At 58.8% G+C, this 22,159-nt stretch overlaps 1 protein-coding gene and 1 non-coding gene across 14 annotated transcripts; both read left to right on the forward strand.

The window, feature by feature from the left end:
• The first annotated feature begins 676 nt into the window (after positions 1–676).
• On the forward strand, positions 677–22,134 carry DGKK (diacylglycerol kinase kappa). 13 transcript variants are annotated; one of them, XM_074551847.1, is made up of 30 exons: positions 677–1,047; positions 1,975–2,219; positions 11,480–11,590; positions 11,706–11,786; positions 12,014–12,118; positions 12,327–12,459; positions 12,646–12,752; positions 13,175–13,300; positions 13,449–13,551; positions 15,032–15,194; positions 15,291–15,399; positions 15,568–15,707; positions 15,843–15,924; positions 16,387–16,478; positions 16,741–16,840; positions 17,088–17,328; positions 17,551–17,649; positions 17,760–17,859; positions 18,264–18,371; positions 18,827–18,920; positions 18,996–19,103; positions 19,243–19,356; positions 19,489–19,623; positions 19,709–19,875; positions 19,989–20,106; positions 20,194–20,280; positions 20,373–20,489; positions 20,554–20,671; positions 21,145–21,314; positions 21,685–22,134. In XM_074551847.1, the coding sequence occupies exons 2-30, from the start codon at positions 2,022–2,024 to the stop codon at positions 21,757–21,759; spliced, it is 3,501 nt and encodes a 1,166-aa protein (XP_074407948.1). In that variant the 5' UTR covers positions 677–1,047; positions 1,975–2,021; the 3' UTR covers positions 21,760–22,134. The 13 variants fall into 13 exon arrangements, with proteins under 13 accessions (XP_074407948.1, XP_074407956.1, XP_074407957.1 ...); XM_074551849.1 differs by having other exon boundaries at positions 679–1,047; positions 18,824–18,920; positions 20,388–20,489; XM_074551845.1 differs by having other exon boundaries at positions 680–1,047; positions 18,824–18,920.
• LOC113460128 (small nucleolar RNA SNORA17) lies at positions 3,473–3,569 on the forward strand. Its single transcript, XR_003381874.1, has one exon. It is a non-coding gene; the product is annotated as a small nucleolar RNA SNORA17 (small nucleolar RNA).
• Positions 22,135–22,159: the final 25 nt, after the last annotated feature.

Consider the following 22,159-nt stretch of genomic DNA (forward strand, 5'->3'; position numbering starts at 1 on the left):
CTCCTTGTGCTGGAGACCCGTGATCTGGAGCCAGCACTCTTGGGCATGTCACCAGAGGACAGCAGAGCAGATAGGGAGAAGCTGCCTCCCTCATCGTGCTGCCCACCCTGCTGGAGATGCACTCAGGACATGGGCGGCCCTCTGGGCTGCCAGCACATTTGTGTGTGCGTGGAAGTGTGTGGCAGCATCTGTGTATGTGCTCGGCCGTGCCTCCATGTAACGCCATATGCCCATATGGTTGCATGGCAATGGTGCACACGCTCACCTGTGTGTGGGGTGTGCGTGTGGGTATGGGCACAAAAATGTGCGTGGCCACAGGGTTAATGCTCACCTGTGCCAGCCGTGTCCCTGCCCTTGTCCATGTGGGGAATGCACAAATATGTGCACAGTGGCAGCGCACGTGCTCGCCCGTGCCCACAAAAATCTATGTGCAGGCACAGGGTGCATGTGCTTTCCCATGCCCAGGGTGCGCAGGCCTGTGTGGTCTGTGATTGCTTGTGCATATGCCTGTGTGGAGGTACACACGCATGTGCGGCTGTGATGCCTAGGCATGTGCTGGCCCTGCCCACGTGGGTGGCGCATACACAGGTGCACTGCAGTGCTGCATGTGCTCTCCCAGGCCCATGCATGTATCCATGCGAGGGGAGCATCCGTTTGTGCACGGTGCAAGCCGTGTCTGCCCGTGCATGTGCGAGCCTGTGCACACGTATGTGCGTGAGCACACCCACCCGGGTGTGCCCGCCGCTCCTCCGTGGGCGGGCAGCGCACACGTGCGTGCACGTGCTCTCCCGTGCCCGCGCGGGTGCCGCACACGGATGCGCGCGGGGGCGCGCGGGTGCCCGCTGTGCCCGCATGCTCGGGGCCGTGCGTGGGCCGCCCGCGCCGCGCAGCAGCGCCCGCCGTGCCGAGCAGGCCGGGGCTTGCGGCAGGGGCAGGGCCGGGGCCGCTTGCGGAGGCACGTCCTGGCGGGGCCGGGGGGCCTGCGGACGGCGGGCCGGAGAAGGAGCGACCTTGCACCAGCGGCGGCGGCGGCTCGGGTCGTGCAAGGTGTGTGCGGGGCGGGGGGCGCTCCGCCTTCTCTGTCCCGGGCGTGCTGCGGGATGCTCGCCGGGGATCCGGCACCCGGCAGCCCCGGGGCTGGAGGAGGCAATGCACCCGGGGGGGGGCGGGGGGGGGGGAGCGCGGGCCGCAGCGCTGCCCTCGCTCCCTCCCTCTCCCCGCAACGCTTGTTGCTGCGCCGCGGGGAAGGGGGAGGGCGCGATGGAGCCGGCCCGTGGTAGGTGCGTGGGGCCCGGCATGGCGCCGTGGGGTGGCCCCTGCCACCCCCAGCCCGGCCACGGCAGCCCTGCTGCCGTCCAGGCTCGCTTGTCGGGTAGGTGCCCCCACCAGTCCCTCCTCAGCCTTCGGGGCCGGCAGGGGTGCAATGGGGACGGCTTCCCCCGCGCTCCCCCATACATCCCAGCCCAGCCGCAGGCACCTGCTCGGGGCTCGCGAGCCATGGGCGCAGGAGGTTCGCCCATCCCTTCCCAGCTGCCGGAGCCAGACGGATGGCGGGGTCCGGCTGCTGCTTTTCATGGAGATCCCTGCGCTGTCCCCGGCCACGCAGCGCAGCCCAGCACCTCGGGGGTGGGCAACAAGGAGAAATAGCACAGGCTGCGGGAATGGCTTCCACTCCTCTATGCACCAACGTACCAATGCCCCAGCACGGGGCAACCACAGTCTCCTGTGCCCAAGTCAGGGACAACATTGGGATGCCAGGTAGGCTGAGGAATAGTTGGGACACTGAAAAAAAGGCAAGGAAGGAAAACTTTGCCTGCAAGGATGCCACCCTGAGTGTCATTTCTGGGCAAGGATGCACCATCTCCCTTGATTTCCAGGGCTGCACCTCCCAGCTAGCAGAGCCTTACAGGATGAGGGGCCATGCATGTCTCTTCAGGGCTTTTCCTCCATTCCTATGTGTCTTTGTCCTCTCAGGGCTGTCATCAGGGGCTACAGAGCTCTGAGCCAAGCCAGACTGGAAGATGGCTGAGAAGCTGGTGCCTGGGGACCTGTTCTCAAGGAAGACCCGGGAATCAGTGTCATCCCTGGACTTGGACAAGCTGACACCCATCTCACCCGAGGCTGGTGGTGAGGAGTCATCCGACAGCGAGGGAGAGCAGGAGGACAGTTCTCACAAGCTCATCCGGAAGGTTTCCACCTCGGGGCAGATGAGAAGCAAGGTCAGGGCTGGGGGATGCCGGTGGTGAGGGGCTGGCTGGGTGTGGGGTCACTGCTGAGGACAAGGCGGGGGAGTTTATCAGGGTGTAAATGGGTACCAGGTTCTTGCTGCTGGCAGACTTGACCCAGCCACAGCTGGGAGGGTGTTGGCCCCCTGTGTCCTATGGGAGGGCACATAGAAACATGCAAACCTCACAGTGGTGGTGTCAGCATTGGTCCCATGGGGCTGTGAAGCACGGATTTCATCCCACTATTCAGGAACAGGGTCTCTCCCATACCCAGAGGGCCCTTACCACACTGCCTTCAATGCTGCATTTGTATCCCCTGGGTTCCCCTTACCTGTCCCTGGAAGAAGAGGACTCCTTTTAGGATGCTCCATGGATGTTCTGGGACTGAGATTTAGGGTCATGACAGTTTTGTAGGCTCCTCAGATCCCACACCCTGCTGCAGGCATTGTGTGTGTAGGGCTTGGTAGGTGGCAAAATGGAACTGTGCATCTTTCCTAGTGCCCTAGATCAATTTGGCTGTGCCAGCTCCCCTGCAGGTCCCATTCCCACAGATCTAGTCCCCAGTGGTGGTTTGCTGGACAGATGGGAACACCTTTGAGGTCAGACGTGAACACTCATATTTCCTAGCCATTAGCATGACAGCAGCTGGAGTATCTGTGTGTGTGTATCACAGTTTGCTCAGAAAAAGCTATTTTGATAGCTTACAAAATTTACAAGATTACCACTACAAAATACGGGGTGTGGTGCCTTTAGCCAGACAGGAGCGCATGGTCAGAGGTCCCAGGTCAGGACAGTGAAATGCAATGCTGGCAGAAATAACCTGGGCCAAATGGCCAGGTAGGATGTGAGGAGAGAAGGAGGTTTGGGGGAACATTTTGGGGAGGGAGGATGCAGACACAGTGCTTGGAGGATGCTCTGGATGACATGCTGGTCCTTTGCATCCACCTTTCAGCTGGGGGAAGGAGGTGGTGGAATGAGTCAAGGCAGTGCCTGCAGTGTTGGGCGGCACATGGGGGCTGCTAGAAATCCCCCTACAGCCAGCTTCCCGTGCCAGCCTCTCCTCAGTGGGGATTTGGTGGCTGTGCTGCTCCGCGATGGGGGAGAGCTCTGAAAACACGGCATAGGAACGTAGTTGTGGAAAAGAGGGCTATTACTGGACTCTGGTGTTGGGTGCTGAGGGCATGAAGGAAGGGGAATGAGGCAATGTGGGTCTGGTTGCAGCTGTGGGGATGCTTGGAGCTGGGGCAGGCTCCCCTCCTGCTGTCCCTGTCTTGGCTGTTGTGCCAAGCCTGGTGCACTGGCATGAGGTGGGGCAGAGGATACCTGCTCAATGGTATGGAAATTCCATGCTCCCAACCTAGCACTGTGGGGTTTTTCCACTTGGCAGTAGAGACTTCTGGGGCATGGGGCATTGAGGGGCTCTTATTGAGTCCGTCTGGCTGCTCAAGGAGCATACCTCAATTTTCCCTTCTTTGAAGCGGGCTGGCATCAACTCTGCCCTCTCCAAGTTGGCTGCCACATGGGTGGAGAGGGCTATGCTGGTGCAGGGGGTTGGGGAGGAAGCACAGTGGGAAGCCAGGCCATTGTGCAGGATCATGGGGATGCTTAGTTCTGTGTAGGAGCCCTCAGCACCCTTCTGGAAGGGTGCTGGAGTTTGCCATGCAGCACTTGCCATGCTGTGGGGCACAGGGACATCACAGGGAGCCATCCATGCCAGGAAGTCTGAGGGGAAGGGGCAGATGGCTGGGCTATGCCCATGTCCTACAGCAGCAGCACAGGAACACGAGCATGCTCTGAGCCACAGCCCAGTCGCCAGAGCCCCCCATACCTCAAGCAGGTTCTGGCCTCGCTGCTGACAGGCTGCACGTGGGGAAAGGCTGTCTCCCTGCCCGCTGTGGTTGCTGCCCATATCCTGCTTGGCATCAGCAATTAGCCATGCAGGAGGTCATGCTGTGCAGCATGTCAGGAGAGGCAGGTGGCATGATGGATGAGCAGGTGGAAATGACATGTCTGGGTTAACAGCCCATGGAGCTAGGGGAGAGAGTGAGAGCTGGCAGGGCTGGAGCTGAAGGGGCCTGAGAGTGAGTTGTGTATGCCTCCCCTGCCACCTCCGTGTTTTCAGTGTTGCGGTTCAGTGTTTTTCCCGAGGATGCCTTTGCCCTGGTCCTGATGGGCAGGACTGCACTTGCCAGCCTGGCATCTGGTTGGATGGACTCCTTCCTTTCCTACGGAAATGAGGATTTTTGGATGACATTGTGCAGTATCTGTGGATCTCTGGGCTTATATGAGTCCAAACCCAGCACACTCAGGACCCAAGCCCACACAGAACTGCATGAACGAGATAAGAGACGAGAAGCGCTCCCTGCCACGTGGGTCAAAGTGTCCAATTTATTCATGTGGGACAGATCACCTCTGATGTTGGCGACCACTCAGGCAGCAAAGAGGGTGTGCCTCACCTGCAGTGGGGCTTTGTGCCCCAGGTGGTGGGGGCGGGGAAAGAGGACCACATCTGGGAGGGGTGAGGGGAGGGACCATCCGTGGGACAGACCACAGGGCATACAGAACCAGGGGGTTATGTGACGGGAACCCATGTGAAAGGGGGAACATGCCATTCACGTGACCCAATAACGTCTTTCCCCAACACCCAATGTAACTAAATTCCTATTTAGTGCAATACAACAGCATTGCTGCTGCCACCCAGGTCAGGCTTACAGCCCTGACAAGGCACATGTGCTGCCTGTCACTCCAGCCACAGCCACGGGGTGTGTGCCATGGCAGGCACCTTCCTGAGTGACACCCCTGTCTTGACATCCTCGGCACCCAGGTGGGGCTGGGGCAGGGAGTGGGAATCATTGCCTGCACCCCAGGGACAGGTACCTAAAGAACACAGTTTGTAAGGGAGAGTTCAGTGCCAGAGTGGCAGCTCCTGAGACAGCAGGTGGTGGGGCGTCAGGGCTCACTGTCATATTTTGGGTCAAATGTGGTGGATGGGGTGCTTGAGAGGGTGTATAGAAGCCTGCCATGTTGCAGGGCTGGGAAAGGTCAGGACCCCCACCCCATCCACACTGACTGGGGAGGCCTTGGTCTCTGGTGATGGAAGCAGGCAGCTTCTCCCACTCCAGGGTGTTGTCCAGCCCCTGGGACAGGAATAGGTGAGGATCATTTTGGGATCTGTTGAATCCTTCTGATTGCTGCTCCCCAGTTCCAGTGCTTCTGCACTCTGAATGCTCATGATCACATCCCTTCGTCAAGCCTCCACATCAATCACATCCCCCCCACTCCACACCTCCAGGCTGGAACTGTGCACACCCTGTGGGGTGCTTTGTGCCAGCACTGCTGTAGGGGCGGCGAGGTCGTTGTGCTCAGTGACAAAAACAACTGCCAGATGCAGGTGTCCCTACTGGAGTGAAAGGCTCCAGGATGGATGGAGTCTTGCTGACATTCTCCCTCCACCCCCACCAATCCTCCTCAATGCATCTGGGGGCTGCCAGTTGCCTGTACCAGGTTTTAGGTGTGCAAGTGCAGAGTGGGAGGGGGATGTGATGCTGTTTCCCAGCACTGGTCCCCTTATGGCTGGGCTTGTAGAGAAGGTGAAGGGAAGACAGGGCCTGGTTCTGGGGCTCACCAACGCATTTGAGTTGATGGGGGTGGTGGGTCACATCCTGCTCGTGTGTCTGGGGCGTTCATTCCCCGGCACTGCCTCAGCGCAGGCTCTCCCAGCAGCTGCCTCCCAGAGTGGAGGCAGAGAGTGACCCAGCAGTGCTGTTTGGTTCAGCAAGTGACAGGTCCTGGGGTGATTGCACCCAAGCTGGGGGGTAGGGGTATCAAGGGGAACACAGCGGGGTGCGTGCCAGGGATCCAGGGTTGCCCGTGGCATGGGAACAATGTTCATGGCCATGGTGGGCAGGGGTAACCATGGCTTGTCTGCTGTTTGGAAAAGGGAATCCTGTTCCTGAATTCCTGATCTTGAGATACATCACAGCTGTTTGGTGGGGCTGAGGGACCCACCAGAATCCTCCCATGGGGCTCAGGGAGGTCAGTGGGGTTATTGGTACCCTTGTCCTTGCTGCAGGTATTGAGCATCCTGCAGGCTCAGAGTGCCCCAGGAACGAGGCAAGCTGTACCTATGCATATTGGGGTGTTGGGCAGGTGTCGGGAGCCTGGTGAGGCAGTGCTATAGAGCCAGGCTGTGGGGAATGTTGCCCACTGAGTGCTAAACCCTGGCCAAAAATGAAGAAAGAAGGTAGAGCTGGCTGGGGCCAGGCCTGGAAACCTTTCTTCTGCACAGCTCCTGGGCAGTGCACCCTCTAGACTTGACACTGGTGGGACACTGGAGCATCTCTCATACAGAGGGAGCCTGAGAGAGCTGGGACTGTTCAACCTGGACGGGAGACTGTAACCACGGAGTCCCTGGTTTTTGAAAGGGAGGGTGCAGCAAAGGGGGAACCAGGCTCTTCTCAGTGGTGTCTGCCAATGGAGAGAAATGAAAAACTAGGAAATTGCATCTCAACACGAGAAAACACTGTCTGAGACCAGAGAGGCTGGGCTTGCTCTCATTAATCAGGGCTCACCAAGCTGGTGCCTGGGGTGTGAAGATAGCCCCACTGTCACAAGCCGGATGTTTGTGAGGTTACTCAAGCACTCTGCCCTCTCCGTGCCAATTTTTCTGTTATGTGAATGGTGTTCTTGTCCATCAGCTCTTTCCCTCTCCTGCTGGGCAGAGTGGGAGGGCTGTTCCCACCAGCACTGGGGCACAAGGTGCAGGGGTGAACTAGTAAAAGTTGGTCTGATGCAGGATGCTTGCAAGCATGATGCTTGGGGACTGATGTGGCTGTAGATAGGGAAGAATGACCTCATTTCTAAAAAGCAGCTGCTGGATAATGTGCTCTAGGGGGGTTGCCTTTCTTCTAGGGGCTCCTTTCCTCATTCCTCTCCTCCTGTTAATTGTCTGTTGCCTTTTAATGGTCTTGTGGGTGCAATGTGAGGGCGTGTCAGGGCTGGTGCTAGAATCTCCTTTTAAGCATCCACCCAGCACAGGGAAGGGATATTGTGGTTGGTCCTGCAGTGCCAGAAAGCTCCATCCTCTGGGAGCATCTGAGCTTGTGGGGCCAAAGCACCTGTCAGGCACCGAGCCCCTTGACTGCCCAGTGCCGGAAGAGCTCTGCTGTGTCACAAAGCTTGATAAGGTTTCCAACTGACTCTAGCCTGTGGGGTGCCTAGCAGCTGGTGGAAGCCCTGCAGCTGGGCTGTTTGAAGCCTGCCAGCTTTGCTCTGCTGTCCTGGTGCCTGCTGGCTCAGCTGGGGGATGAGCTCTTATGCAACTGGACCCCAGCTTGTGCCCAGTGGGCTGCTGCACTTGGAGCAGGAGGGTGGCTACCTGGAATGATGCTGGTGCAATGCAGGTCGGTGTGTTGACGAGTTATCCTCTTTCCCCTCTCCTCCTATTGGGTGAGGCATCGTGTGGTCTCAGGGACAAGTATGTCCCTTCAGGAGTGGTGTAGGGTGGCCAGCTGTGTGGGCAGATAGTGTGGTGCTCAGGAGCCATATGTATGGCATTCCTGGGTAACAACCTTCCTGGCTCTTCTCCAGGCACTGCTTCGCTGTCCAAGCCGACCCCAGCAGGAAAACCCTCCTGCCCCAGCTGTGGTCCGACCTGGATTCACAATGGGCTCTTGCCAGGAATGGTGGTGACAGAGCTGGGAGAGCGGGGTAATGGAACAAAGCAGCATCCTGGGGCTCTGCTTTAGGGCTGAAGCAAGGGCTGGCATTTCAGGTTGTAGCCTGACCTGGAAGAATCCCTGGACTGCCGTTCAAGCCCCCTGCTTGTGCTGAGCACACAGGCAGCCTGTGGCTTGATGGCTTCTGGAAACCAGCCCAGTCCTGCCACAGCACGTGGCTGGCCATCCTCCCAGGGCCATTTTTACCTGTGTCCTCTCTGAGGCTCCGCTGCCACTTCAGCTGCATCTGACCTGGAGGTGGTAGTTTGTCTGCAGACACTGTATGGTTTCATTCTCACCTTTCCCTTCCTGCCCTGTGCCTCTGGGATTCCCCCAGTGCTGGTGCTGAGCCCCCTGGGCTGGAGAGAGCAGGGAGGGACCTTGGGATGGGGCAGTGGAGTGCTGGGACAGAGCCCGACAGGGGAGCTGGCCTCTGGCTGATGCTGGGCAGGTTATATGTGGCTCTGGGTGTGCCGCCTTGGTTGCTGAGGTGAGACTAGCTCTGGCTTTGCTGAGGCTCCCTGCAGTGCTGCCTGGGGCTTTCCAGAAAGAAAAGCTGTGGTTGGGGTGAGTGGAGTGGCTTGGGTTGGTTTTAGAGTGTGGGAGGCACACTGTGTTTTACAGCTGTGCAATGACTAGTGCAGAGCTCCCAGCCCAGTGAGCCAGCGCTCCCGTTGTCCCCAAAACTCTCCAGGAAGAAGAGGCAGTCCCTGTGCTACAGGCGCTCAGCTCCAGCTCTTTTGAGCTCTAGGGTACCTAATAGCCACTTGCTATACAATTGTGGTGACCCTGGTGCTCTGGACAGAGTTTTGAGGAGTTGGCATAGCAGGGGTGATGCCACCCTGGCATGGCCTGTGTGCCCTTGCCATTGTCACCCCTTTCCTGTTTGCAAAGAGGAAACCCTGGGCTCACCCAGCAATGCTGCTGCAGCATGCATTCCCACTGTGTGGCTGGGCCTGCAGCTGGCGTTGGCCATCAGGTGCCTCTCAGGTGTCCTTCTGTTGTTCATTGCAAAAGCAGGGGTCCAAAACCATGGAGCCACTTGGGAGCTGCTCCCTGCCCCAACAGCTGGAGCAGGTCTCAGCTGGCTGAGACCCATGGTCAAAAAATGAGGTAGGTGGGTGGCTTACCACAGTGAGATCCCGAAACAACCCTTCATCACCCCAGACTTGTGTGCCTGCCCAGGCAGCGTGGGACAGCTGGACTCCAGGGCTTATTTTGGAAAGGGGACCTGCCTTATTTTCCCCTGGGAGGGGTTGTCTGGCCCCGTGTGGGCACCAATGGAACCTGTACCACACGGCATCACACACCAGGGATGATGGAGCCTGGATGGGCAGCTGCTTACCTGAGGAGTTATGCAGCAAAATGCTACACATGGCAACACAGAGGGCTTGGGCTTTGATGCCCAAAGCAGCCCGCAAGGGTGGCCGTGGGGAGAGGTGCCCCCTGAGCTTCTCTGCACCAATTTTGCTGCCCCGTGTTGGTTTGGCTAGGGATTAGTCTGCACTGGTGGAAAACTGAGGCACAATCTCCCCAGCCGTGGTATTGGAAGTGTTGTGGTGAAGGTGGGCGAGCTATCACGGGTGTGGTGGTGGAGGTGGGCGAGTCTGCTTTTCAGGGCAGCTGCATTCTGTCCCTGGGAGTGCCAGGACTGTGATATCTTGGGGCTGGGTGATGACTTTTTGCTGCTGTCAGGAGCTGCTGCTGCTGCTGGGTTGTTTCAGCTCTGACCCTCCTTCGCAGGAGCGGGTGCCACCCTCCTAGGCAGCCAGTCCTTGCTGTGTCCTACCCCCAACGTGGCCCTGGAGCCAGGCAGAGTGCCCATGCCCAGCTGGCTCCAGCCCCGGCTGCGATAGCCCTGAGGCGCCATCATGGACCTGCCCCTTCTTCCTTCTCATTGTCATCCTTTTCTTCCAATGGCCTCCCCGCCCTTCACCATCACAGCTCCTGACACCACTGCCCGCTGTCACACACTGCCTGTTCTGTGCAACAACAGCGATGACTGCAGCAAACATGGAACCTGTGCCTGATGGGGGCAGCCAGGTGTGGTGGATGTGGTGGTTGGGGCTGGATCCCCCCGGGCCATGGCAGGACCCTGGCTTGTCCCCTGGTGTGGGACAAGGACTGCTGGGTGAACGATTTGTGTGCGGGTCTGAGGTCACAGCTGGACCCCCCTGGAGGGATCCCTGTGTGCTCTCACAGCTGAGGCCAGGACAAGGACTCAGTGTGCCCCGGGGTGCTGGCACCGGGGACCACCGGGCTCTTTGAGCCTGCACTGACATTCTGAGGCACCATGGTGATTGATTGACCGCAGCCAAACTCTGCAGCAGTCTTGGGGAGTGATAAAGGCTTAAAACATCCCTCTTCAAACTCCAAGCTGGCAGAGAGCAGGGAACAATGTGGTGGGTGCCCCAGGGAGGTTCAGGAGGGTTAGGCATTTGGATAGTTGAAGCTCAGGGAGCACCCCAGGTGGGGTTTTAGTTTCTTTGTGAAGTCTTCTGCTATTCCTGGTGGTTTGGCCATCTGGTTCAGACCCATGGGGCAGTAGATTTAGGCTGAGACCTGGGGCTGGTGTGTTTGCAGGCTGATGGGTGCCTGGCTGCCACCTCTTGCAGCACATGGGTTGGCACAGGAGTGCGGAGCCCCGCTATGCTTCCCTCGCTGTGCCCTCATGCCCAGTGCTAATTTGCTGTTAAATGTGGCTTGTCATCATGTGCCTGGATTGGATACAACCACTGTGGCAGCTAATTGCAGAGAAGCAGCTGAACAGAGCTGCCGGTGGTGTTTAAAGAAGATACAATCATAGATGAGGCAGTGCCAGAGCATCTCTGCCACCTCTTTCAGGCTCATAGCCATGTTGCAAACACTAATTAATTGAGTCTTGTAAACACCACTGCAAGAAGGGTAAATATTGGCAGGTGCTGTGTTTCGGGGGGAGGCAGAGAACGGGCAGCCAGGTTGCAGCGATGCACTGGGCTGCAGGGGATGCTCTGCCTGCTGCAGGCTACCCTCAGCCCCAGGTTGTCCTCTCCAGGGACTGTGGGGGCAAGGCAGAGCTGGCTGCGCTCCGGCTCTGCTCCAGCTCTGCTCTCCAAACCGGCTGGGGCCGCAGTGCCCAAGTAATGCCACTTTGAAGATGCAGTTGCTATCTCTGGGGCACTAGTCTCCTCTTAAAGGAAGTTCTGCTGGCTCCAGTTCTGCCCTTGGCTTCTAGGGAGCTGCAGCAGGGTGAGGATCTCCAGGCACTACCCTGGGGATGGAGAGGAAGAATCAACAGTGGAGCCTCTGCACTGCTGGAGACCTGCATCTTCTAGTCCTGCCATGCCCAGCAGCCTCCTTCCAGATCACAGGCAGTGCCCAGTGCCCAGGCGATGGTAGGCAGGGAACATAATTTGCCCTGCTACATGCAGCAGAGAGTGAGCCCCAGAATGTCCAATCTGTGCTCCTGGGGACCCGGGGACTGGTGTCACAGGGGAAAATGGTGGCTTTGGTGATCCTGGGGGGCTACGGGAGCTCAGGACACTGTGGTCTCTGCAGAAGAGCGTAAAGGAGGGGCTGTTGCTGAAGCAGACGAGCTCCTTCCAGAGGTGGAAGAGACGATACTTCAAGCTGCGAGGCAGGACACTTTATTATGCTAAGGATGCCAAGGTAGGGTAGGGGGTGCTTCCAACATGCCCAGTTTGGGGGGGACCTGAGCCTGCCAGCCCAGGAGGGGACAGAGATCCCTGCCTGGTGGACTGGGGCTCTGGTTCCTCCCTCGCAGTCCCTGATCTTCGATGAGGTGGACCTGTCTGATGCCAGTGTGGCCGAGACCAGCACCAAGAACATCAACAACAGTTTCACGGTGAGGGAGTTGTGGGGCTACCAGCTGCACCCTGTGGAGACCTTGGAACCGAGTGGGGAGGCACTACAGACCTCCCTCATCCCCCCAGAGCCATGGAGCACTCCATGGCATGGCCTCCTGCTGCTTGAGGTGGCACTGGTGTGCCAGAGATTGCTGGGGTCTGTGCTGGGTTCTGGCTGGCCTGGCAGTGGCCTTGCGAGAGAACGTGGGGATGGTGGCTGTTGCAGGTGATCACGCCATTCAGGAAGCTCATTTTATGTGCGGAGAACCGGAAGGAGATGGAGGACTGGATCACGGCCCTGAAATCTGTCCAGAAGTGGGAGATCCATGAGGTGATGTGGGCAGGCTGCTGAATGGATCTGTATTTCTGTGTGGAGTGTGTTTCCCTCTGCGTGCCTTTGATTGCCAGAAAAGAGCTGTTGCCCTTGGCACAGCCCCACAAGGAGGACAGGAGTTGGGCTGGGGGGACTCAGGAGGCCGGGAGAGAGGGAGTGCCGGCTGAGGGTGCCAGGCACTCATGGAGCAGGGCTGTGTCTCCAGGCCACACAGTTCAACATGGAGCACTTCTCGGGCATGCACAACTGGTACGCCTGCTCTCACGCCCGCCCCACCTTCTGCAACGTGTGCCGTGAAGCTCTTCCAGGGGTCACCTCCCATGGCCTCTCCTGCGAAGGTCAGTGCTGGCGTCCTGCTGGGACGTGGGCAGGGGTTGGCATCAGAGCAGGGCAGCCTCTCAAGGCTGGGCCAGAGCAGGAGTGGTGCAGGGTGATGCCCACTGCCCAGATGCAGAGAGGTTTGGGACCAGGGATGTGCATGCCGTGGGGACCTTCCCTGCTCCTCACTGCTCTCCCCCATGCAGTCTGCAAGTTCAAGGCGCACAAGCGCTGTGCCGTGAGAGCCACAAACAACTGCAAGTGGACGACTCTGGCCTCCATCGGCATTGAAATCATCGAGGATGAGGATGGGGTAAGCAGGGGAGTCCCTGTCAGGCATCCTGGCAGGACAGATCCTCCATCAGAACTAGCCTTGCTGTGCCCAAATCAGGAAGCAGGAAGAAACTGTAGCAGTCCCCTGCACTGTGCGGCCTCTGGGCTTGGCTCTGCAGGGGCGTAGCTTGGGGACACCTCCTCTGGAACCCTGTATCAGGATCCCTTTTTGCTGTCCAAGTGGGATCACCTCCAGACATTTTCTGGGGATATGTCTACCCTGCCTAACATGCTGATGGCTTCAAGCAGCCAGGTGGGCAGGGATGAGAGGACATGGGAGGGGTCCCAGACCCACCTTGCCCTGCTAAATGGCACCACCTCCATGGTGCTTGTGGAAAGAGGTGGCCTATGATCTTTCCCTGAAGTGTGCAGGATGCTATTGGTAGCTGCTTTTCTCTGCAGGTGGCCATGCCCCATCAGTGGCTGGAGGGGAACTTGCCTGTCAGTGCACGCTGTGCTGTCTGTGACCGCACCTGTGGCAGTGTCCGGAGGCTGCAGGACTGGCGCTGTCTCTGGTGCAAGGCCATTGTAAGGATATACCCACACACCCTGTCCCCGCCCCTCTCCCAGCACAGACAGCACTGCCCCTCCTGTGTGCATCTCTGGGAAAGCTGATGCTGAGATTTTGGTGCTGCGTCCCCCTGCTCTGCTGATACAGGCATTCCTGCATTCCCAGGTTCACGGTGCCTGCAAGGAGCTCCTTGGCAAGAGGTGCCCCCTGGGCCAGTACAAAGTGTCCATCATCCCGCCAACTGCCTTGAACAGCATCGATTCTGATGGTGAGTTGGGGAGGGCACAGGGCTGCTCTGGTGGGGGGGACAGGCTGTTTGGGATAGGGCTCTGAGCTCTCTGAGGTCTTCTGGAGGCTTTGACTTGTTGCACTGTGCCTGTTTTGTGGGGCAGCAGGAACACTAACTTCAGTAGGCTCCAGAGTCAACGCCCTTCCCTTAGTTGAAGTCTGTTTGTTGCCTTGCACTCTGTTTCAGGGCTTGGTGGTGTTCTGTGGGCTTTGGGGTGGCATTTCTTGCCTGCATGTGGCTTTAGCTGCTCCTGCCAGGTCACCACTTGCAGTGGCTCAGGACATGGTGCCTCTGTGCTGGGATCAGCAGTGCCAACCCTGTACCCCTGAGGTGGGCCGTCCTCTGTTGCACCTCAATGGGTCGAGCATCTGTCAAGGCAAGATAAAGCTGTTGCTTGGGTTATTTCTCAGTGTCTGAAGCTCAGCTGGTTTTTTGGTAGTGCAGAGCACAGCTTTGCCCTGGCACGGGAACTGCAGGGAAAAGCCATGTGGAGCGTGGGGGGACCCCCCCAGCTGTCTCCTTCTCTTGAGGGGCCCAGCTGGCCTCCGCTGAGCAAAATCTGTTCTTCTCCTCCGGATATTGCTTTCTTCATTCTTTACTGCTTTTCACCACTCAGCTCAGCCGGTGGCTCATTTGCCTTGTTACTAATTGGGATGCTGTCAGGGTAACCATCACGCGGCTGCTCCTCAGCTCCAGAGCCTCGGCTGCTGGTGGCTGATCCCTGGCAGCATCTCTGCCCTGTCCCTCTCCAGCAGCACAGCCACCCGTGGCTGTGGCTGTTGCCCACCCGACTGGGACCAGTTTAGCAAGGCCTCAGTCCCCCCCTTGTCCTGCCATGCTGTCGTGCTGCAGCATATGAGTGCTGCTGGCAGCAAGCTTTTCCGCTGCAGCCCACGCTCTGACTCAGCAGCTCTCAGTGCTTTGTGTTACTGCTCTGCTGCACTCAGCTGGGCTGGGAGTGGAGATGGAGCAATGGCCAGGCAAGGAGGGGGGGGCTGTGGGGATGTTACCCCCATGCTTCTGCTGTGGTGGGGGTGCTAGGGCTCCTGGTGGCAGCCCATGGGGCTCTAAGGGCAATAGCTGTGGGGCTCATGCCAATGGCATGATGGCTGATATGGTCCCTGCTGCAGCATTGCTTGGTCTGCCAAGGGAAGAAGCCTGCAGACACCAGCCAGGGAACTGGGATAGCCAAGATGTGCCTGAGGCAGGTGCGGGCTCTGGGCCAGCTGTCAATCCTGCTCTGCCTTGGGCACATTTCTTTCCCCATCTCATTTCTTAAAAAGCATAGTGCTTCCTCTTCCCTCTGCCCCTCACCATCCCCTGGGCATCCCCATCACTGCCCCTCCTGCCCCAGCACCCCACAGATTGGGCTTGGCACAGATGGAGTGTCCATACTCTGCTCTCCTGAAGTGTGTGTGGGCAGTGAGAGCTGGGGCTCATGTGTTTGGGCTTTCTGCAGGTTTCTGGAAAGCCACCTGCCCCTCGACCTGCTCCAGCCCTCTCCTGGCCTTTGTCAACTCCAAGAGTGGGGACAACCAAGGTGTCAAGTTTCTGCGCAAGTTCAAGCAGTTCCTCAACCCAGCCCAAGTCTTTGACCTCATGAATGGGGGCCCACACCTGGGGTAAGCACCAGCCTGAGCACCCTGGAATTGCCTTGCTGGGATCCCAGTGGGCGCCTGGCACAGCACCTATTCCCTCTCTCCTTGCTTGCCACCCAGGCTGCGCCTCTTCCAGAAGTTCTCCACCTTCAGAATCCTGGTGTGTGGTGGGGATGGCAGTGTGGGTTGGGTGCTCTCTGAGATCGATGCCCTTGGCCTTCACAAGCAGGTGAGTTGGGAGTGCCTGGCATTACTAGTGTAGGCTGGCACCATCCCCAGCACTGGGACACTCTGTGTTCCCCAGGTGCTGCCAAGCAATGGGCACAGCAGAGTTGGGGGTGTCACAGGTGCCCCTGGGGGCTGCTCTGAGCCCCCCCACTCTGCCTCTCTCCTGCAGTGTCAGCTGGGTGTCCTGCCGCTGGGGACTGGTAATGACCTTGCACGGGTCCTGGGTTGGGGCAGCCTATGCGATGATGACACTCAGCTGCTGCAGATCCTGGAGAAGCTGGAAAGGGCCACCACCAAGATGCTGGACCGGTGAGCAGGGCACGGAATACATGCCTCTCTGTCCCTCCTACCCTGGCATCTCTTGGGAAGCCTGTCCCAGTTCCTTGCCTGTCCCTGTGCTAGGGGGCCAGGAGATGACAAGCAGCCATGGTCTCTGTTTGGCAGGTGGAGTGTGCTTACCTATGAGGCCCCCAAGCAGTCCCCCTCAGCACTGAAGGAGGAGGAAAATGGAGACTCCGACATCCAGGTGGGAACTGCTGGCATTTGGGGGCTTGAGATGGGGAGGGCAGGCTGGAGGGCAGGTTCCTGTTCAACCCAATTCGGGGACACACAGGGAGGGATGGCACAGGAAGAGGTTATTCTGGGGGTCCCTGAGGCTCTGAGGGGGCTGGAGTTGGCTGCATGCAGTGAAATGAGCCTGGCAGGTCTCAGCCTGGCATATGCAGTTGGGAGCAGGCAGAAGGTGAGGTAGAGCTAGCCTGCCTGTGGACAGCTGCTTTGGACTCTTCTGTGTGCTCCTGTTCAGCCCCTTGCCCCAGTTTCCCTCCTGATGTGACTGACCTTGCCTCTGCCCAGCAGCAGTGGTGGGGAGTGGGCTGAAAAAGGGCTGATCATCCCCAGTTCAAGGCTGGCTGGGCAAAGCTCCGTCCCTGAGCGGGGCACATGGCAAGGTGGCAGGTGTCCAGCTGTCTCCACCTGTGTCCCCCAGGTCCAGATCTCCCATTACGCGGACTCTGTTGCCTTCCACCTGGCCAAGATCCTGGAGTCAGACAAGCACTCAGTGGTGATCTCCTCTGCAAAGTAAGGAGGGGGCTGTTGATGTGGGTGCCAGGAGCCCCTTTTGCTGGGCTGGGGCCTGTCCTCCGGACCACTCCACCCCCCTCGGCCAGGCTGTCTCAGCTGGCCTCCAGCAGCTGCCGGCTGTGCTGGTGCCTGGCAGATAATGCTGGCTGTGCTGGCCTTCTGGAGCAGCAGGTGTTATCCCAGCAGGCGCCCTGGCTGGCATCTGTGCCTCGCTGGCCATGCTGTGCCCCTCTTGACCTCCAGCCACTTCCCTTGGCAGGTTCCTCTGTGGCACTGTCAATGACTTTGTGACTGAAGTTGGGCGGGCTTACAAGAGGGCGACAGAGAACAAGCAGGAGGCTGAGCTGATGGCACGGAAGGTGTGTTGCAGGGGAGCTGGAGGGTTGGGTCAAGCTGGTGGCACAGCCCGTGAACAGGGGATGGGCTGCTCCGCAGGCCTGTGCCCTTGTTGAGCATGTATGGGGGTGTGCCATGCTTGGGGTGCCCAGGCATGGGATGTCCAGGTGCTTGGGGGTATCCAGGCACTCATAATGCCCAGGGAAGCACCCAGCACTGGTGAGGGGCAGCAGCTTGTGGCAGATACTGAGTGGGGTGAGTGTCCCACAGTGCGCCATGCTGAATGAAAAGCTGGACTCGTTGGTGCGGGAGCTGAATGAGGAAGCTCAGGCCATCATGGTCCCTGAAGAGATGGCACAGGCCACCCACGCTGATGTCAAGGACCGGGAGAAAGCTGGCATCTTCAACCCCAACCCCCAGCCTCGCATCTTCAAATCCAAGGAGCAACTCATGCTGCGGGCAAACAGCCTGAAGAAAGCCCTGCGGCAAATCATTGAGCAGACAGAGAGAGGTGAGGGAGTGGTGGGACCTGGCAGCTTCCTGCTGCTGCAGCAACCTGGCAGGGACTGTGAAGCCACACTGGATTGGTGCTGGACCCATGTCTTTGTTCTCCCCTGGGATCCTTGGGATGGCAGCAGTGGCCCCACCCTGGGCCCTTCGAGCCCACAGGCCTGACACGAGGAGGGGCTACAGGGCTGCACAGACTCCCTGTCATGCCCCTCTTTGTATACAGCTGTGGATGAGCAGAACAAGCAGACCCAAGCCTACCAGGGCAGTGTGGGCCCCAGCAAGGACAGCTCGGAGGAGTTCAACAAGGAGGAGGAGAAGCTCAGTAAGATGCCAGCAGGGCATGTGGCATTTTGTGGGGGCATGGGGGTGAGCTGTGGGATGGGCTCAGGGAGAGAACCCGTGTGGCAGCTACCTCCCTGTCACCCTGGCCAGGCTCCCGGCGGGTGACGGTGACCTCTGCATCTTCCTCCATCGTCCTGGAGCGGCCAGACACCTTTGGCAGCTTGCAATTCCCTGAAGACCCCAGCACCCTGTGAGTCAGGTGTTCTGCCTGCCCCGGAGACCCTGTCCCACTCTTGCTGCCCAGGAGCAGAGCTGGTACCATGCTGCCCCTTTGAGGAGGCTGCTGCTCACCAGCGTGGCATCCCTGGTACCAGGCCCTCCTTGGCCAAGCAGTGCCCATGCTGGGGGAGCCTGCCTGTGGATGGTGTGGGATCTCTGGCTGATGCTTTGAGCTTGGTGTTCCCACCTGCAGGCAGGTCCTGGCTGTGCCATGATGACTGAGGGAAACTAGCAGCCATCCCTGCTAGTTTTGGTCAGGCTTCCCAGTGCCAGCCGCTCTGCTCCAGTGGGTGTTACACCACATCCTCTGGAGCAAGCCCAGAGTCACCGATGTGTGGCTGCTGCTCAACCTGCTTTCCCTCTTGCTGATTTCAGACACTTCTTGGAGAAATGTGTCATGAATAACTACTTTGGCATTGGCCTGGATGCAAAGATCTCCCTGGAGTTCAACAACAAACGCGATGAGCACCCCAAGAAGTGCAGGTTGGCTGGAACCCATAGATTTCCCCCAGGAAAAAACATGTACCCTTGGCTTTCCAGTGCCATCAAGTTGCTGGGAGCCATGGGGGTGACTCAGGCCTACTGTGTTGGAGATCCATCCTGCATCAGATTTTGTACCTGCACCCATTGCTGGGATGAGCACCCCTTGGTGGCAGGCTGCAGACACCTCAGAAAGGGTGAAGACCTGAGGACTCGGTGGGATTTACTTGCTCTGCAGCTGGAGAGAGGGACATTGCCATGCTGGCGTGGAAGGGTCAAAATCTGGGTGCAACATGCTGCACCTTTGGCTTTTCTGGGAGGTAGCAAGAATTGAGGAAACTAAGGTGGGGCCAGCCATCCGGGACTGTTCAGCACAGTGCCCCAGGAAGGGTAGGGAGCCTGTGACAGGCAGTGGGGAGCCCACAGCTCCTCATCTGTTCCACTTTGCCCTACAGCAGCCGCACCAAGAACATGATGTGGTATGGGGTGCTGGGCACGAAGGAGCTCCTGCAGCGCACCTACAAGAACCTGGAGCAGCGGGTACAGCTGGAGGTAAAGGGCTGGGAGAGCAGGGAAAGGGGAGGGGCAGTGTTACAGCAGATCCCCAGGCTTAGCCCTCTCTTGCAGTGTGACGGGGTGCCAATCTCACTGCCCAGCCTGCAGGGCATTGCTGTCCTCAACATCCCCAGCTATGCTGGGGGCATCAACTTCTGGGGAGGCACCAAGGAGGATAATGTGAGTGTCAGTACCATGAGATGAGTTGGGTGGCGTGATGTCCTTTCCCCAGTCCTAAGATACCCCAGGGCTAGGGTGTCCCTGCCTTGGGCACACATGGGGGAAAATGGATGTCTTCATGTGTAGTGATCTTCTACAGAACTTTGGGGCTCCATCCTTTGATGACAAGAAGCTGGAGGTGGTGGCAGTCTTTGGCAGCATCCAGATGGCCGTGTCACGGGTCATCAACCTCCAGCACCATCGCATTGCACAGGTAGTGGTGAGGTACCCTGCAGGACCACAGCTAATGCCTGAACACTGTTGGGGCAGCAGTGGGGCCTGAGGCAGTGTGGCTCTGCTCAGCCTGGCAGCTATTGATGCCACCCCTGGGCTGTGTGCCCCACAGTGCCGCGTGGTGAAGATCACCATCCGGGGCGACGAGGGTGTACCTGTGCAGGTGGATGGAGAGGCCTGGATCCAGCCACCTGGCATCATCAAAATCCAGCACAAGAACAGAGCCCAGATGCTGACAAGGGACCGGGTGAGACTGAGGAGCTCAGCAGAACCATGCTGAGGGACATGGGGAGGTATGACAGTCTCAGAGGGGCCATGTCTGTCCCCTGCAGGCATTTGAAAGCACCCTCAAGTCTTGGGAGGACAAGCAGAAAGGGGAGAGCTACCGAGCAGCCACACGGCCACGGCTCAGCTCCCAGCAGTCCATGGAGTACCTGACCGAGGAGGAGAGCAGCCTCTTGCAGCAGGTCTCACGGGTTGCTGAGACCCTCATTGCCAGGTCAGACTGTGGGAAGGGGAATATAGTGGGCACAGGGAGGAGGGAACTGTGCTGTGGCCATGCTGTGCCCAGCCCAGGGGAGCCGTGGCAGCTCTGGCCCCTGTCACCCGCAGGATCCATGAGGCAGCCAAGGCTCACAAAGCCATGGAGCAGGAGCTGGCGCATGCAGTCAATGCCAGCTCCCTGGCACTGAGTGAAGCCCTCTCCCACAAAGCTGCTGGCACCTCAGAGGTGAGCGGGGACTGGGAGTGTAAGGCAGCCTTTACCCAGGCCCCATGGGGCCCTGCTGCTCAAGGGGTTACCCCCTCTGTGCCCCAGTTTCTCAGCAGGAATATGGCTGTGGAGATGGTGCTGAGCATCAAAGAGCTGTGGGCTGAGACCAGGGCATTCCTGGATGGGAAGGCGGTGAGTGAGGGACTGGAGAGCACCCGAAGCCCCTCAAGGCTGCTACCTCTGGGGGTGGCAGCAGGGTTGGGTATGGGCCCTGTCCCCCACAGCTGGACTCGCCGCAGGAGGAGGAGGCGCTTCAGGGCCCTCTGAGTGTGCTGGGCCAGGAGCTGCAGCGGCTGCTGGACATCCACTGGCTGGGCCCTATTGCCCACCCTGCCGAGGAGGTAGGTGCACAGGGACTGGGGTCTGGCACAGCCCAGCCTCAGGGAGCTGTAGCATCCCACCAAGCCTGGCTTCTCACAGGAAGGTGCCAGCAAGGGAAGCTTTAAGCTTCGCCTCAACATCCCCAAGCCCAGGAAGGAGAAGGACAAGCTGCAGAAGCAGAAAGCCAACAGTGCACTCCCAGGTAAAGTGAGCAGTGTGCCAGGGAGAGACAGGTGGTGCAGTCCATGCTAGAAAGGACCCCCCTGTGCTGACCTATCCCTCAATGTCCTGTTCGGGGAATGCTGGGGAAGAATCCTCAGGAAAGGGGAACGGGGCTGCTTGGGAGTGGCACCCTTGTCACCAAGAGCCCCTTAAAGCTTTTTCTGATTATCAGACTTGTAGAGCACCCCAACCCCATAATTCCTTGGCTAGGGGGAGAAGGGGGCTCTGGTACAGCTCAGACCTTTGGGTAAGTCCCTTGTCCACAGCTGGGGGTCTGGTTGAGGGGGAGCAGCTCAGGTGCTCCATAAGTAAGCCAAGGAGAGGAGAGACCTCTGCAGCCCGAGCAGGCTGTGGTCTCTGGCCCTGCTGGAGTCAGGGGTGGGAGGGGGTATGCTGTCTGCTGACCACAGGCATCACTGCTGCCTGCGCTGCTGTGTCCCACTGCCTCCACAGGCCCCAGCAGCCCACCACTGTGGTTTTCCTCCCTGCTAGCAGACAAGTGGGGCTCCGAGGAGGTGGCAGCTTGGCTGGAAACGCTTGGTTTAGGGGAATACAGAGACATTTTTGTTCGGCATGACATCCAGGGCTCAGAGTTGATTCTGCTGGAGAGGAGAGACCTTAAGGTACAACCCCCTTGTGCCCTGGGGAACATGGTGCCGTCCATCCCTCCTCTCCCTATCCTTCCTTGGCAGGTTGGCCCTGCATCTGGTATGCAGAGTTGAGCTTGTGCAGCTTCTGCACATGGGAGGGAAGCAGGGGAGGAGGGTGGCCTTGGTCCTCCCGCTGTATCAGCAGCACCTGACCCTCAGCTGCATTCAGACATGGGGATGTGCTTTCAAGAGGAGAGTGGGCTTCAAGCAAGCACTATGCTCTAGCAAGGGAGAGCATGGGGAGCTGGGCTGTGCCTCATCCTCCACCCTGTAGCTTGTCTACCAGCAAGGGCCAAGAGCTGCCCCCTGCAAATGCATCACCTCCTCTTTCTCTTTCCTGCAGGACCTGGGGATCACCAAAGTGGGCCATATGAAGAGGATCCTTCAGGCCATTAAGGAACTCAGCAACCTGCCTTAGGCTGACAGCAGGGCAGCAGCCCAGTCCAGGTGCTGGGTGGGTGCTGCCCCCAGGGAACAGGGGTTGGGTAGGGGAACAGGTCCCTGCCCTTGCCCCATATGTATGGAGCCCCCCCGCTTGCCTCGCTTTACCACTCTGTCCCAAGTGACCCTGGAGCCGCTGCTTCTCCCCCAGCCTGTGGGGCTGGAGACACTGAAGCAGAGGTCTACCCTGATAGGTGTGTGGTCTGACCACCAGTCCCACCCCTTCAGGGTCAGATGGTCACCTGGGGCCACCCTCTGTGTGCTCAAGCTGGAGCCAAAGCAAAGTTTCCCCTTCCCCATGTGGGTATTTATGCTGTGTAAATATTTGGAGAGAAGATACTCATTGCTGCTGCTTGGTAGTGTCATTACTAAGGGGA

Source organism: Zonotrichia albicollis, chromosome 14 (genome assembly GCF_047830755.1).
Source record: "Zonotrichia albicollis isolate bZonAlb1 chromosome 14, bZonAlb1.hap1, whole genome shotgun sequence".
Taxonomy (NCBI): Eukaryota; Metazoa; Chordata; class Aves; order Passeriformes; family Passerellidae; genus Zonotrichia; species Zonotrichia albicollis.